At 41.0% G+C, this 15,324-nt stretch overlaps 1 protein-coding gene across 2 annotated transcripts; it reads left to right on the top strand.

Annotated features, from left to right (window-relative positions):
* The first annotated feature begins 3,888 nt into the window (after positions 1 to 3,888).
* LOC311031294 (myosin heavy chain, fast skeletal muscle-like) lies at positions 3,889 to 14,907 on the top strand. Of its 2 annotated transcripts, none has more exons than XM_084037516.1 (40): positions 3,889 to 3,907; positions 4,431 to 4,636; positions 4,924 to 5,067; positions 5,158 to 5,314; positions 5,535 to 5,562; positions 5,807 to 5,915; positions 6,031 to 6,123; positions 6,221 to 6,284; positions 6,375 to 6,473; positions 6,567 to 6,670; positions 6,777 to 6,915; positions 7,023 to 7,141; positions 7,243 to 7,392; positions 7,503 to 7,673; positions 7,761 to 8,064; positions 8,161 to 8,231; positions 8,315 to 8,402; positions 8,503 to 8,620; positions 8,709 to 8,832; positions 8,917 to 9,053; positions 9,151 to 9,406; positions 9,498 to 9,740; positions 9,829 to 10,005; positions 10,275 to 10,420; positions 10,515 to 10,605; positions 10,688 to 11,077; positions 11,159 to 11,285; positions 11,608 to 11,726; positions 11,817 to 12,013; positions 12,103 to 12,286; positions 12,367 to 12,532; positions 12,640 to 12,764; positions 12,870 to 13,178; positions 13,280 to 13,483; positions 13,566 to 13,691; positions 13,845 to 14,015; positions 14,104 to 14,208; positions 14,298 to 14,393; positions 14,514 to 14,645; positions 14,776 to 14,907. In XM_084037516.1, the coding sequence occupies exons 2-40, from the start codon at positions 4,436 to 4,438 to the stop codon at positions 14,794 to 14,796; spliced, it is 5,805 nt and encodes a 1,934-aa protein (XP_083893642.1). In that variant the 5' UTR covers positions 3,889 to 3,907; positions 4,431 to 4,435; the 3' UTR covers positions 14,797 to 14,907. The 2 variants fall into 2 exon arrangements, with proteins under 2 accessions (XP_083893642.1, XP_083893641.1); XM_084037515.1 differs by having other exon boundaries at positions 4,431 to 4,642.
* Positions 14,908 to 15,324: the final 417 nt, after the last annotated feature.

Raw genomic sequence — 15,324 nt, 5'->3', positions numbered from 1 at the left:
ACCATTTAAAGAAAGCGTTTATAAATACATCCGCGCCCTTGAGACAACACAAGTGCCTGCTTCAAAAAACCTGGAGACACAAATCGAATCACCTGTTCACCGAGGATTCCACATTGGACAATAGAGCTGTAAGACTTTATGGAGCACGACATGCAGGACTTCTAAAGCCACCGGCCGAATCACGAGGGCCGCGGGGAAAGGTGCTAAATCAGGGTCAAAACCGTTTCTCATGGCTGATTGTGACAGTTGAGTTGTCAACAGCAAACCTTTGAACCTTCACGACCTGTCCACCGACTTGTTCTAGAAATGCAGAGCATAAATGTATCATAACAGGACAATTATCTTCATATCGGACAATTGAAGGTTTATTGTCTACGTGAGCAAACTAAGGAGTTTCAAACCGGAAACATGTTTATCTTATGTGCTTCTAGATTATTAATATGGTTGTCTATTGTTTGGATGGAGTCATTTTTCATGCTTGATCATAAAACGAATGAAAGTAACACAATTTAGGTGCATTAAACATTCAGTATTTGAGAGTTTTTGTTTCAAACATGTTATCTTGTCATTTGTTTTGTTTTTTATTGCTTTTATGAGATACACAGCTGAACATAAGAGCTAGAAAGTAGGTGAGAGGGATGACATGCAGCAAAGTGCTGCTGGGTTTTAATCTCACCAGCTAACCAATGATACAGGTAATAAACTAAATGTCAATTCAGTTCAGTTGAATTCAAATAACTTGATTCGTCCCTCCAGTTTGCCCACACAAACATTCATTCACACAATCTAAAAATATGTCAAAGAGTTGAAATATACAAGGATTCATGACAGTGGCCCATTCGTTGCAGGCCCTGTCTAACTAATGAAATGTGAATGAAACCGATGCTGTAATGCGGTCGGTCTGGTTGTAAACACTGGTGTTGAGAAACACATTCTAAATTACTGTATGAATCAAACTCACTCATTGAAAATGAAGGACTTTGGGAATAAGTATTTCATAATACTCTAATTCATCTCTGTGTTATGTGGCAGCGAAAGTGCGATAATGTTCATAGTATTGGATTTCAGAGACAGTCCCTAGAAAGTTGAAGCCCTTTGACTCGACCAGACGACTCCATTTGGGAATGACATGTCTGTCATCCATGTGAGCTCTAGGATCGTCACACCCTCATAAACCCCCCTGAGAAAAGCAGACGTCTGAGCCAGGAGATCACAGCATATTTGTCATTTTGTTGTTTCATATGAGATTTTAGGGCCGATTGTGTGTCAGAAATAGTGAAAATGAAGCGTTGTGTTGTGTTAGAGCCCTGTCATGAGGGGATTTTTGGAAACCTGACACTGTTTCTGCTCCAGACGGCTCCTTAGAAGTCATAATATCAGAGGCCACAGAGTGTAAACACAGCAACAACAAGTTTTCACTTCTTACTATAATATAGCATGTCCAGATCATATACAATCGTCTATTTCTTCCTCTTTGAGTTCTATCTTTTGTCTAGAGCCACCCTGAAAATTAGGTAGTTTATTTTTAGTTTTAGTTTTTTTAGGCAACTTACTATTTAAATCCACTTGTGTGAGTATCTAATGGGATTGCAGTGTTTACAGAGCTCCCTATTAAAACAAATAGCTCAGGCTTCCTTCACTTCCCAGACAGTACGTAATCCAAGTTCAAGTTTATTTGTGCGACACAATTTCACACAAGTTGCAATCTCTCAGACTGTAGACTTGTTGGAAAGTAATAATCTGCAAAAATAGAACCCCAGCAATCAGCACCTGTCAGTTCCTTTATGCACCAGTATCAGGCAAATATATGGCTGCAGGGCCTAAATTATTCTCCAGTAATTGCAAAAATTCTTTAGGATAATATGTCATAGTCCGAAAACAGGACTGCTGTTATTAGACCTGTTTAAATAATCTATGATACAATCAGCTCTGTTCCCAAAGAAAAATGGTGACAGAGAAGATAAAAAAAGTAAAACTTTGAATATGAGTCTCTACTCCACAATCTGTTTTATCCTTTTGTTTTATGTATTCAACTAATAACACTATTTAGAATTTATGAGCAACATACAAGCATGTTGTGAATGCTTTATAACACACTATAATGCAGTTGTCAACCGATATAAGAACATTTTGAGTGCATGTATGAACTTAAGTTTAAAAATACATTCAAATAAACGTGTTATAAACCATTTATTACATGTTTATACACTGTTTATGAATGCTAAATAGTTGAGGTAAAATGTCGGCAACATTTGAAATGATCTGAGGCACACAAATTGTTCCTTGATGGCGTGTCATACATTTGTAACTCAGAATGTGTGATGCAGTAATGTGGTGGCATTTCTAATCTTGTCACATGAACTCGAACACTGGCCCTGCTCCAAAAGATTTCCACTATTGCTTGTTATAATGAGATAATTCAAAAGGTTGGCAGGCTTTACTATCATTCAAAGTGGTGCAGTGATCTCCTTCTACAAGGTTTTCATGTCATGAATTCCACAGTGCTGTTTTTGTATTTAAGACAATATGTTGCATTAAAATAGTGGTATTATATTATGAGATGTGATGACACTGACATACCATATCAGAGTTGCTTTATTATGGACTTTTGTAACTTCAAAGCAAATACCATCGCTGTTTTTTATATATTTTTTTATTTCCACAGGATGACATGTTTTACTGGTTGCATTAATTAAACAGCAGAGGAAATGAAAGCGCTATAAATATGAGTATTGTTCTTCTTCACCATTCTTCTTCCTCCCTCGAGAACAAATCGAATTAAGTTATTAAGTTAATAGCATTTCTGCTATCATGCGGTATCATCATTTTCACGGGTTCTTAGATTAGCAACTGTTAGGCCCAATTCTGCCCCTTTGTCACAGGAAAGACTTGCAAGGCTTCTGCAACAGAATACCAGTGACACATGAGAGCTTCTCCACGGCTAAAGTCGGATCCTCTGCAGTGCCAAGGTGCATTAAGGAGATTATGGTAAAGACCACAACAATGTCTGAACTTCAGTAACCCACACGCCTGCCAGAACAATATTTATACAAGGTTAAAAAAATGCTGGTCTTGATCTATTTATACACTTTTAGTTTAACTGTGTCTATTGTCTGGCACTGTACTCTTCTTGTAAAATAGTTCACTGTGAGAGAAATGTTTTGTATGCTCGCTATCTCTCTCTCTCTCTTGCCATAAACTGTCCCGAAGGACATTGTGGCTTCTATTTAAAACAATTATCTACTATGAATGAATAAAACATCACATCAACACTGTTCATGTTTTTTGTCGATGAAGCTGAGTTCATCCCATGATAATACTTAAAATAAGCTAGTCATGCTGTACATGCTAATTAACCATGATCATTCATTGTATTTCTCATTTAAATGATTATCCATTGCCTCTTTAAACCGAGGACTCTGATATTAAAAGTGATGTGTAGTTTGGTTGTGAGTGTCATAAACCGTCTGTGTTGGTCAGTGACAAAAAAAAAAAAAAACATACCCAAGATCGGATTCAGGGCAAAATATACTCCAGCACGAGAGCATAACAGTACATGACCAAATAAAGCAAGTCATTTCTGTTGAGTGAACACTGATCTCTCTATATAAGACGAGAGGCTGGACGCCTTCAAGGACTGACAGACGACCAGTCAAGGTGAGTTTGGTACAGTCTTTTATTAGCAGGAGGAAAACCGGCAGCTTAGCGAACAATGCAGGGCATGACACTTATTGCCTGACAGCCACAAGTGAATACAGAGCTTTCGTGTTTGTGCCAGGACTTCTTTGTACAGTAAGTTCATTTTCCATATGAAATAGTTGAATTGCAGTTATTAATTTGAACTATTTGTGTCTTTCTTCAGAACCCTCATTAAACCAATATCTGTTCAGCTGAGGAAGGGAAGAAGGTAATTTATTTTTATTTTATTTTACCATTTTTAACAATAGCAGAATTTATGTGTGTGTGTGTGTGTGTGTGTGAATATATGTCAGACCTGTTATATGAATGACTATATTTTCATTAAACCTTAACCTTGTGTGGAATCAGTAAGACATCAATTAGCTAATAAGTTAATAAACATCTGAGTCAGTTAATGATGTCTGCCTCATTATATACAAAACTTTTGAGTTGAGTGTCAATGCTGTTTACCTTTTATGATGTCCGATACTTTAAAACAAGGATGTCATGGTGCTTGTAACAAGTCATAGCATCAACAAAGATAATTAGCTACACAGTTGATAGGAAATGTAACATTGATGTCATTGCTTTAAGTGTTTTGATTTGAGACATAATTAAAATTTTACCATTGTCAATGTTCTCTGTTGTTACCTTGAGTGCAACACTGTTAACAGTTTTGTTAATAATGAAATGACCATCATGAGAAGAAATAACGGCTGAAATCAATGACAGCTGTTTCTACTTACTTGCAGTCATCATGGGGGACGCGGAGATGGAGTGTTTTGGCCCGGCGGCCCTTTACCTCCGGAAATCTGAAAGGGAGCGAATTGAAGCTCAAAACACTCCCTTTGATGCTAAAACTGCATTCTTTGTGACCGAGCCAGCGGAGATGTACCTCAAGGGGAAACTTACTAAGAGAGAGGGTGGCAAAGCCACTGTGGACACTCTTTGTGGAAAGGTGAGCGTGGTGGCAGTAAAATAGAAAAGTGTGACTGTGTGCTCCTCTGTATTAAGTTTTTTATTCGTTGACATACCGGTGCAGAAAGTGCATGTTGTGTGATGGAACAAAATATGTTCAGAACTGTAATGTATCTGTCATCATGAACTCTCAAAGGAAATGTAAAAATATTTGAAACTGATGGTTTTGGTAACTTCTGGCTGCGATACAAATAATAATGAATACTGACCAGCTTGCTCTCATCACCAGTCTACAGTCTGAAGTCCTGTTTTGTTTCCTTGAAACAGACGATCACTGTTAAAGATGATGCAATCTTCCCCATGAACCCTCCAAAGTACGATAAGATTGAGGACATGGCCATGATGACCCACCTCAGTGAGCCTTCTGTGCTGTATAACCTCAAAGAGCGTTATGCAGCATGGATGATCTACGTGAGTTTTGATCATCACATCATCAGGTGAAACAAAAACTTCAGGAAGATGTGTGTCTGTAAAAAAAAAAAATCCTCTCCATCTCCACAGACCTACTCAGGGCTGTTCTGCGTGACTGTGAACCCCTACAAGTGGCTCCCAGTGTATGACTCAAAGGTCGTAGCAGGATACAGAGGCAAGAAGAGGATTGAGGCTCCACCCCACATCTTCTCCATCTCGGACAACGCCTATCAGTTCATGCTCCAAGGTATCAGTGAACAAGTGTGCCTTTGCAAAATCATATGAGAAGAGAGTAACTGTTATGTGTACATCAAATGTTTTGAACTATCTATTAACCAGCCGCTTTTCTCTTATCTTGACATTATGAAATATTATAACTCCACATCATTGGTATATTTCTACCAAAATTAAGACTAAATAATGTACATTAAGCTTATAATGTAAACATTTTTTTACTTTTTTTACAGACCGTGAGAATCAGTCCATTCTTATCACGTAAGTTTGCCAAATTTCCGAATTATTTTACTTTTTTTAATTACAATAATCCTGAAACCGATGTATCTGTGTGTTGAATAAAATTCTCAGCACGTTGTATTTTTTAAACATAACCAATATACGTTGAAATAGACTGACAGCATCGTCTCTATCACAAGTCTGAAAAAGAGTTTCTTTCAACATTTTTCAGTTCACCTTAAACAAGATGTTTCTTCTGCTAATTGATCTGTTTTTATGCTCAAAGTGGAGAATCTGGTGCAGGAAAGACTGTCAACACCAAACGTGTCATCCAGTACTTTGCGACAATTGCAGTGGCTGGAGGAAAGAAAGTAGAGCAGAGTGGAAAAATCCAGGTAAATTAGTACATCTGCTTTTAGGGGAAAGTGTGAACAAAGTTGACATAGACATGGTGAATGTGATCCTGGACCATCAAGTATGAAACATACATTTTTTTCTTCTGAATGATAGGGGTCGCTGGAGGATCAAATCATCGCAGCCAATCCCCTGCTGGAGGCTTATGGTAATGCCAAAACTGTGAGGAATGACAACTCATCCCGCTTTGTAAGTGTTTTTTTCTTTTCTTCTTTTTTTCTTTTTTTTCAAACAATATCAAAATGCAAGAGGTTATAATTCTAATCAAGAGTCCTCTTTTGAATAGGGTAAATTCATCAGAATCCATTTTGGAACAAGCGGGAAGCTGGCCTCAGCTGACATTGAAACATGTAAATATAGAAATGATAAAGACGATACCTCACTTTGTTTTTGTGGAGCTCATTGGACAGAACTGACTGGTGTCTAACTGTGATTTTCAGATCTGCTGGAGAAGTCCAGAGTGACGTTCCAGCTGTCCGCTGAGAGGAGCTACCACATCTTCTACCAGCTCATGACGGGCCACAAACCTGAGCTGATAGGTGAGACATTTACCTTGTTTAAATCCATACATCACCCGTTTTATAGTGTATAATTGCATCCAGGAATTAACCCCGAGTGCTTTCTTTCATCAGAGGCTCTCCTCATCACCACCAACCCTTACGACTATCCCATGATCAGCCAGGGTGAAATCGTTGTCAAGAGTATCGATGATGTTGAGGAGTTCATTGCCACTGATGTAAGAAAAATGATCAAATCTTGACCCTCAAAAAAATGTATGCATTTAGGATTACATCTGTTTCCTGAGATCAGAACCATATGACTGTTTCTTTGAATACTCACAGACTGCCATCGACATCCTGGGCTTCAGTGGCGATGAGAAGATAGGCATCTACAAGCTGACCGGAGCTGTGATGCATCACGGTGCGATGAAGTTCAAGCAGAAGCAGCGTGAGGAGCAGGCTGAGCCCGACGGCAATGAGGGTATGCAGCACTTTTGGAAAACGAGTGGAAAGTTATGTATTGAATTTGTATTTTCTTAAAAACATCAAAAAACGACCACTTACCTCTCAGTGTTCTCTTCTTTTCAGTTGCTGACAAGATTGCCTACCTCATGGGCCTGAACTCAGCAGATGTGCTGAAGGCATTGTGCTACCCAAGGGTGAAAGTCGGGAATGAGTTTGTGACCAAGGGCCAGACTGTGCCTCAGGTGAAATAGTTGGGCGAATCTCAATGCTTTAGCCTGTTCAACCCCCAAAAACCTTGATTAATCATATCAATGTTTCATCATTGTTGTGTTTGTAAAATCAGGTCAACAATTCCGTCATGGCTCTCTGCAAGTCCGTCTATGAGAAAATGTTCTTGTGGATGGTCGTCAGAATCAATGAGATGCTGGATACCAGGCAGCCCAGGCAGTTCTTCATTGGTGTCCTGGATATTGCTGGGTTTGAAATCTTTGATGTAAGTATGCTTGGCAGAATCTCTTATGCAAGCTGAGAGGGCCACATCTTTTAGTTTTAGTTAATGTTTCTTAAGGCCTTTGCTGTCTTTTGATATATTGATTTCTTTAGTTCAACAGCTTAGAGCAGCTGTGCATCAACTTCACCAATGAAAAACTGCAACAGTTTTTCAACCACCACATGTTCGTCCTGGAGCAAGAGGAGTACAAGAAAGAGGGAATTGAATGGGAGTTCATTGATTTCGGTATGGACTTGGCTGCCTGCATTGAGCTGATTGAGAAGGTGAGGGACATGCTGGATATTTACAACACAGAAAACTATCCTGTGACTTGAAAGCTTTTGTTTTAAATCATCCTTTCCTCATGACAGCCAATGGGCATCTTCTCCATCCTTGAAGAGGAGTGCATGTTCCCCAAGGCAACAGATGTTACCTTCAAGAACAAGCTGTACGACCAGCATCTTGGTAAAACCAAGGCTTTTGAGAAGCCCAAACCTGCCAAAGGCAAAGCTGAGGCTCACTTCTCCCTGGTGCACTATGCTGGCACTGTTGACTACAACATCACCGGATGGCTCGACAAAAACAAGGACCCCCTGAATGACTCAGTGGTTCAGCTCTACCAGAAGTCTTCAGTCAAACTGTTGGCTCTCCTCTATGCAACACATGCATCAGACGGTAAATGCAGTTAGCTGTCTTGTCATGTGATATTAAAAATGGCTACTTTGTTTGTGTTGAATATAATAATTCATGTATTTGTCCTTCCACTGACAGCTGATGGCGCCTCAAAGAAAGCCGGCAAGAAGAAGGGTGGCTCCTTCCAGACTGTGTCTGCATTGTTCAGGGTAAGATATGAAAGAAGGACTTATATTCGTCATTGCAGTAATTTACTGCCTTTTGTCAATGTATTGTCCTTTTAATTCTGCAGGAGAATTTGGGCAAGCTAATGACAAATTTGAGAAGCACACATCCTCATTTTGTGCGCTGCCTGATTCCCAATGAATCAAAGACACCAGGTATGGGTTAAAAAGTTGTAGATAAAGAAAATGAATCATTCAATTTGACCATTTTCTTGTACAGTTACCTATTCATTACAAATACTCATTGATATCATAGGTCTCATGGAGAACTTCCTGGTCATCCACCAGCTGAGGTGTAACGGTGTGCTGGAAGGTATCAGGATCTGCAGGAAAGGCTTCCCCAGCAGAATCCAATATGGTGACTTCAAGCAGAGGTAGCAGAAATATAACATTAACAGTCAATGAAAAGTGTTTATTGTCTTCAGGCTGATGTTTCTAACTGAATGAAATCTTAACTTTCAGATACAAAGTTTTGAACGCTAGTGTCATCCCAGAGGGCCAATTCATTGACAATAAGAAAGCTTCAGAGAAACTGTTGGGATCCATTGATGTGGACCAGAGTCAGTACAAGTTTGGCCACACCAAGGTAGAGTAAGAAATGCTTCCCTGTCCCTTTATGTTTAAACAGAGGTATAAGATTAACTATCTAATCATAATTATTGACCGTCAGGTGTTCTTCAAAGCCGGTCTGCTGGGAACTCTGGAGGAGATGAGGGATGAGAAGCTGGCAGAGCTGGTCACAATGACTCAGGCTATGTGCAGAGGTTTCCTCATGAGGACAGAGTTTGTCAAGATGATGGAGAGGAGGTAATGTAGACTGTTATTGATGTCTCAATTTAAAAGTGTTTTAAAGTCTGTGACTTTTCAACATTTTCTAATTCAATTATTTTGTTGCTGTTGTCAGAGAGGCCGTTTACTCCATCCAGTACAACATCCGCTCATTCATGAATGTCAAAACCTGGCCGTGGATGAAGCTGTACTTCAAGATCAAGCCTCTGCTGAAGAGTGCGGAGACAGAAAAAGAGATGGCCCAAATGAAAGAGAACTTTGTTAAGATGAAAGAGGATCTAACAAAGGCTCTGGCTAAGAAGAAAGAACTGGAGGAGAAGATGGTTTCTCTGCTGCAGGAGAAAAACGACCTGCAGCTGCAAATTGCGTCTGTAAGTAATAAACCAAAATGTGTTACTTCAACGATCCTGACATTTACAAATAACTAAAAATATGTTTAATTGTATGTCATATCAAATCTAGGAAGGTGAAAACCTCAGCGATGCAGAGGAAAGGTGTGAGGGGCTCATTAAAGCTAAAATCCAGCTTGAGGCCAAAGTCAAAGAGACGTCTGAGCGACTGGAGGATGAGGAGGAAATGAATGCTGAGCTGACTGCGAAGAAGAGGAAACTGGAGGATGAGTGCTCCGAGTTGAAGAAAGACATTGACGACTTGGAGCTCACCCTGGCCAAAGTGGAAAAGGAGAAGCATGCCACTGAGAACAAGGTTTGTATGTCTTCCATAAGACCTTAAAGTCTTCCCTTTGTAGAATACCAAACCCCTTTAAACAGCTTTCACAATATTCTGAATACAGGTTAAAAACCTAGTTGAGGAAATGTCATCTCAAGATGAGACCATTGCCAAGTTGAGCAAAGAGAAGAAAGCACTCCAAGAGGCCCATCAGCAGACCCTCGATGACCTGCAGGCAGAGGAAGACAAAGTCAACACTCTGACGAAGGCCAAGACCAAGCTGGAGCAGCAAGTGGATGACGTGAGTAACATTTACATTTTAAAGCAAAAAGTTTATCTCACTTATAAAGCAGGGGAGAAAATGGTATATTATGATTTCAGTCCTAATTTGGTGACACCTGTGGTTACTGTGGTAACATCACAGACAAATTGACCGTTGTCTTGCTTTGTAGACACGTTTTGATAATCAATCACAAATTACGTGATAGCTTTGATCGGGTTAAAATGTATTTCTGGAAATCTTAACAATTAAAACTATTGTTTTGTAATCATTTTCTATCTTGTTGTCAGCTTGAAGGTTCCCTGGAGCAAGAAAAGAAGCTCCGTATGGATCTTGAGCGGGCAAAAAGAAAGCTGGAAGGAGACCTGAAACTGGCCCAGGAATCCATAATGGATCTAGAGAATGACAAGCAGCAGTCTGATGAGAAAATAAAGAAGTAAGAATAAGCTAACGGCATCCATCTACCTTGCAATAAATGATTTCATTCATCACTTCTTAAACTTAATGACGATTTATCCTGTCGCATGCAGGAAGGACTTTGAGATGAGCCAGCTCCTGGGTAAGATTGAGGATGAGCAGACTCTTAGTATCCAGCTACAGAAGAAGATAAAGGAACTGCAGGTAAAATTTGAAGCACTAGTCAAAGATAATAGGAACATTCAAATATCTAGCAGGATTTTCAGTTCAACCTCGTGTGTTTCAGGCTCGTATTGAGGAGCTGGAGGAGGAGATCGAGGCTGAGCGGGCTGCCCGGGCCAAGGTGGAGAAGCAGAGGTCTGATCTCTCCAGGGAACTTGAGGAGATCAGCGAGAGGCTGGAGGAAGCTGGTGGTGCAACGTCTGTGCAGATCGAGATGAACAAGAAGCGCGAGGCCGAGTTCCAGAAGCTGCGTCGTGATCTCGAAGAGTCCACCCTGCAGCACGAGGCCACCGCAGCAGCTCTCCGCAAGAAGCAGGCCGACAGTGTGGCAGAGCTGGGAGAGCAGATCGATAACCTCCAGAGGGTCAAACAGAAGCTGGAGAAGGAGAAGAGCGAATACAAGATGGAGATCGATGACCTCTCAAGCAACATGGAGTCTGTCGCCAAAATAAAGGTGAGGGTGCTACATTTTCTTTCAGGGAGCAAAACAAATAATGGTAATATTTTTATACCAATATATGTTTTTTTTTAACAGACAAACCTGGAAAAGATGTGCAGGACATTAGAGGATCAACTGAGTGAGCTTAAATCCAAGAATGATGAAAATGTTCGTCAGCTGAACGACCTAAGTGTACAGAAAGCAAGACTTCAAACTGAAAATGGTACGAATTATGAATAGCATGGTTTGGATTGTTCAAAAACTGGGCTTCTATACATTCTGTACATTAGCTAATTGTCTTGAAGAAACCTAAATCTGATTCTATTGTTCCTCCTCTATTTTTAACAACCCTATTCCACCTCACTTTCACCTAAATGTACGATTTTGTTGCACATTGTGCACATCAGCATACAGTATGTCACGAAAATGTATCTCTGTTCAACATGATTGGAGAAGAGAAAAACCTTCCTTGCATGATAATGTGAAGCGTTAGCGGTTGCAATTGTGTTCTGATGTACACTAAGTCAACTCATATCTTTGATAAGGTGAATGTACGCGTCAGCTGGAGGAGAAAGAAGCTCTTGTTTCTCAGCTGACAAGAGCCAAGCAGGCCTACACTCAGCAGATCGAGGAACTGAAGAGGCACATAGAGGAGGAAGTTAAGGTAAACAGTCTATGAAATCAGCCAGGTTATGAACAGACGAAAAGGCCAGCAGACAATTGGTATCAAATATGAATTCCAATGTATTGATAGGCCAAGAACGCCCTGGCTCACGCTGTCCAGTCGGCTCGTCATGACTGCGACCTGCTCAGAGAGCAGTATGAGGAGGAGCAGGAGGCCAAGTCTGAGCTGCAGCGAGCCATGTCCAAGGCCAACAGCGAGGTGGCTCAGTGGAGAGCCAAATACGAGACGGATGCCATTCAGCGCACTGAGGAGCTGGAGGAGGCCAAGTAAAAAGCAGACCTGAAATGACATTGTTTCCACACGTGTTGATTCTGTAAATCATCTTCATCAACATGTTTACTGTGTGTTTTAAAAGGAAAAAGCTCGCACAGCGTCTGCAGGATGCCGAGGAATCCATTGAAGCTGTGAATGCAAAATGTGCCTCTCTGGAAAAGACCAAACAGAGACTGCAGGGTGAAGTGGAAGACATGATGATTGATGTGGAGAGAGCTAATGCTCTCGCTGCTAACCTCGACAAGAAGCAAAGGAACTTTGACAAGGTTGGTTGTGAAAACATAAGCCTTGGCCTGGTAAATGTGAGGTGATGAAAACACTCACTTTTTTGTTGTTGTACTTTCAGGTTCTTGCGGAGTGGAAACAGAAGTATGAGGAGAGCCAGGCTGAGCTGGAGGGATCTCAGAAAGAGGCTCGTTCATTAAGCACTGAGATGTTCAAGCTGAAAAATTCCTATGAAGAAGCTCTGGACCACCTGGAGACCCTGAAGAGAGAGAACAAGAACTTGCAACGTAAGACAATTCGCTTGGTTTTCCCCAACACATAAGCACTCTAGTATCTAGAAGTATCTGTGTTTCAATGTTCTAACACGTATGCTTTTTTAAATCTGCTCCAATAGAGGAGATCGCAGACTTGAGTGAACAACTTGGGGACACCGGTAAGACCATTCATGAACTTGAGAAGGGAAAGAAGGCAGTGGAAAGTGAGAAGTCAGAGATCCAGACGGCTTTGGAGGAGGCAGAGGTAAATATGAGCAGAGCTTTAGAGCCCACCTGGTGAGGCTCAGACTTATCTTGTGTTGCACTTCAGTGCTAATTTTCTTCTTTGCGACTCATTACTTGTCCACAGGCTACCCTGGAGCATGAGGAATCCAAGATTATGCGCGTTCAGCTTGAACTCACCCAAGTCAAGAGTGAGATTGACAGAAAACTTGCAGAGAAAGACGAGGAGATCGAGCAGATCAAGAGGAACAGCCAGAGAGTGATTGAGTCCATGCAGAGCACTTTGGACGCTGAGGTCAGGAGCAGAAATGACGCCCTGAGAATCAAGAAGAAGATGGAGGGAGATCTCAATGAGATGGAGATCCAGCTGAGCCACGCCAACCGCCAGTCAGCGGAAGCCCAGAAACAGCTGAGGAACGTGCAGGGACAGCTTAAGGTAAATCCACTGAAGGGTTTGTGGCTGATCCTTGAGGATCTCGCTGCCAAAAACAAGCTGAAAGTGTTTGCTGATATATTCATTAATGTCTTACAATTTAGGATGCCCAACTTCATCTTGATGATGCCATAAGAGGCCAGGAAGACATGAGGGAGCAGGTTGCCATGGTGGAGCGCAGGAACAACCTGATGCTGGCTGAGATCGAGGAGCTGAGAGCTGCTCTGGAGCAGACAGAGAGATGCCGCAAAGTGGCCGAACAGGAGCTGGTGGACGCCAGCGAACGTGTGGGACTGCTGCACTCTCAGGTATGCCCAAAGGTTAACAAACAAGAATGCTTTTCGATAGTTCGATACACAACAATTCATTTTTGCTTTTTTCTTAAAATAGAATACCAGCCTCATCAACACCAAGAAGAAGTTGGAGGCTGACCTCATTCAGATCCAAGGTGAAGTGGAAGATTCTGTCCAGGAGGCAAGAAATGCTGAAGAAAAGGCCAAGAAGGCCATCACTGATGTGAGTCACCATTACGCATTTCTACGTAACTGACACAAAGATGAACATGTCAGTGCACATAATACTTAATAAGGCTATTTCTTCTCCATTTCTGGTGCTCCAGTCGTTTAAATATGCAATAGACTTCATAAAGTATATAAACAACCTTTTCAGGCTGCCATGATGGCAGAGGAGCTGAAGAAGGAGCAGGACACCAGCGCTCATTTGGAGAGGATGAAGAAGAACCTGGAGGTGACCGTGAAGGACCTGCAGCACCGCCTGGATGAAGCTGAGAATTTGGCCATGAAGGGCGGCAAGAAGCAGCTCCAGAAACTGGAGGCTAGGGTAAAGACAAATGTGATCCAATCTCAACTTTTGCTCTAATATTCAAATCTTGCCCTCTGAGTAACGGCATCCATCTTTCGTGTGTCAGGTGCGCGAGCTCGAGGCCGAAGTTGAAGGCGAGCAGAGACGAGGAGCAGATGCTGTCAAAGGCATTCGTAAATATGAGAGAAGAGTGAAGGAGCTCACCTATCAGGTAGGAAGTATTTCTATTCCTATTAGCTGGTACAGTCTGAAATAGATGCAAACCCATCAATTTCCATCATTAATTCACGTTACCTGCAGACCGAGGAGGACAAGAAGAATGTCGTCAGACTTCAGGATCTGGTGGACAAGCTGCAGCTGAAAGTGAAAGCCTACAAGAGGCAATCTGAGGAGGCTGTAAGTGAAACTCTTATAACGTTATCACAGTATTGACTCAAATATGAATGCAGTACCTGGAAAAAAATACAACCACACTCTTCTTTTATGTTTGAACTGACGATGACTCTCTCTTCACAGGAGGAGCAGGCCAACACTCACCTGTCCAGGTACAGGAAGGTGCAGCATGAGATGGAGGAAGCTCAGGAGAGAGCCGACATCGCCGAGTCTCAGGTCAACAAGCTGAGAGCAAAGAGTCGGGAAATTGGAAAAGTAAGTAATACATGAAAACTCAGAAGAAAACAGTTTGTTTCAGGAGCCAATGCATGTTACATGATTAGAATTCCTTAATACGCTCTAATGTCATTCATTATTTCTTCTTTCAATCTTCTATCTTTTTTAGGCAAAGGACGCAGAGGAATAATCTGCGGCCTCTTTGAGAGACACAAATGAGAATCATAGAATATGTTTTTTCATTGAACTGCTCTCACTAAATGTTGTAGATTGAGAATAAATGAATGTTGTTGTCAGTTTGTTGTCTTGGCACTTTTTTGCACAACATGTACTTAGAATTAGAAAAATTTCACATTTGGTTTTATTGGATACATTTGAGGACTTGAGCAAATGTAGTAGTTGTAGTAGTAGTAGTATTTTATATTTAATTAAATTCCTTTTATTCAAAGGTAATTTGTTGATGGGGACAATTCAAGTATGTGTGACATTCTTTGTTCAAAAACGAAGAATCAGTCATTTAATTTAAATATAGACATGTACCCAATCATCAACTCTGCAGGGAATGAGTCCTTAAGGGAATCAACATTTTGGGAAATAAAGAGAGATGGGTTTTTAAATCCAGAAATTATTAAGCATTTTTGCACTCCTGGTTTCCTCGGCTCAACGTTTTTTGTTAGATGCCTCAAATGAGTTATTTGTTTCACATAAGGTTACAGGC

This window comes from Eutrigla gurnardus (assembly GCF_963514095.1).
Source record: "Eutrigla gurnardus genome assembly, chromosome: 2".
Taxonomy (NCBI): Eukaryota; Metazoa; Chordata; class Actinopteri; order Perciformes; family Triglidae; genus Eutrigla; species Eutrigla gurnardus.
Note: the sequence above shows the minus strand (reverse complement) of the source record. Positions and strands in the feature narration are given on the sequence as shown.

Excerpts from the sequence above, each read along its gene's own strand:
- LOC311031294 (XM_084037515.1), top strand. The coding sequence starts at position 4,436 with ATGGGGGACGCGGAGATGGAGTGTTTTGGCCCGGCGGCCCTTTACCTC. Across the intron at positions 5,315-5,534 it reads CTATCAGTTCATGCTCCAAG|ACCGTGAGAATCAGTCCATT; the intron begins GTATCAGTGAAC and ends CTTTTTTTACAG. Across the intron at positions 11,286-11,607 it reads AAGACTTCAAACTGAAAATG|GTGAATGTACGCGTCAGCTG; the intron begins GTACGAATTATG and ends ATCTTTGATAAG.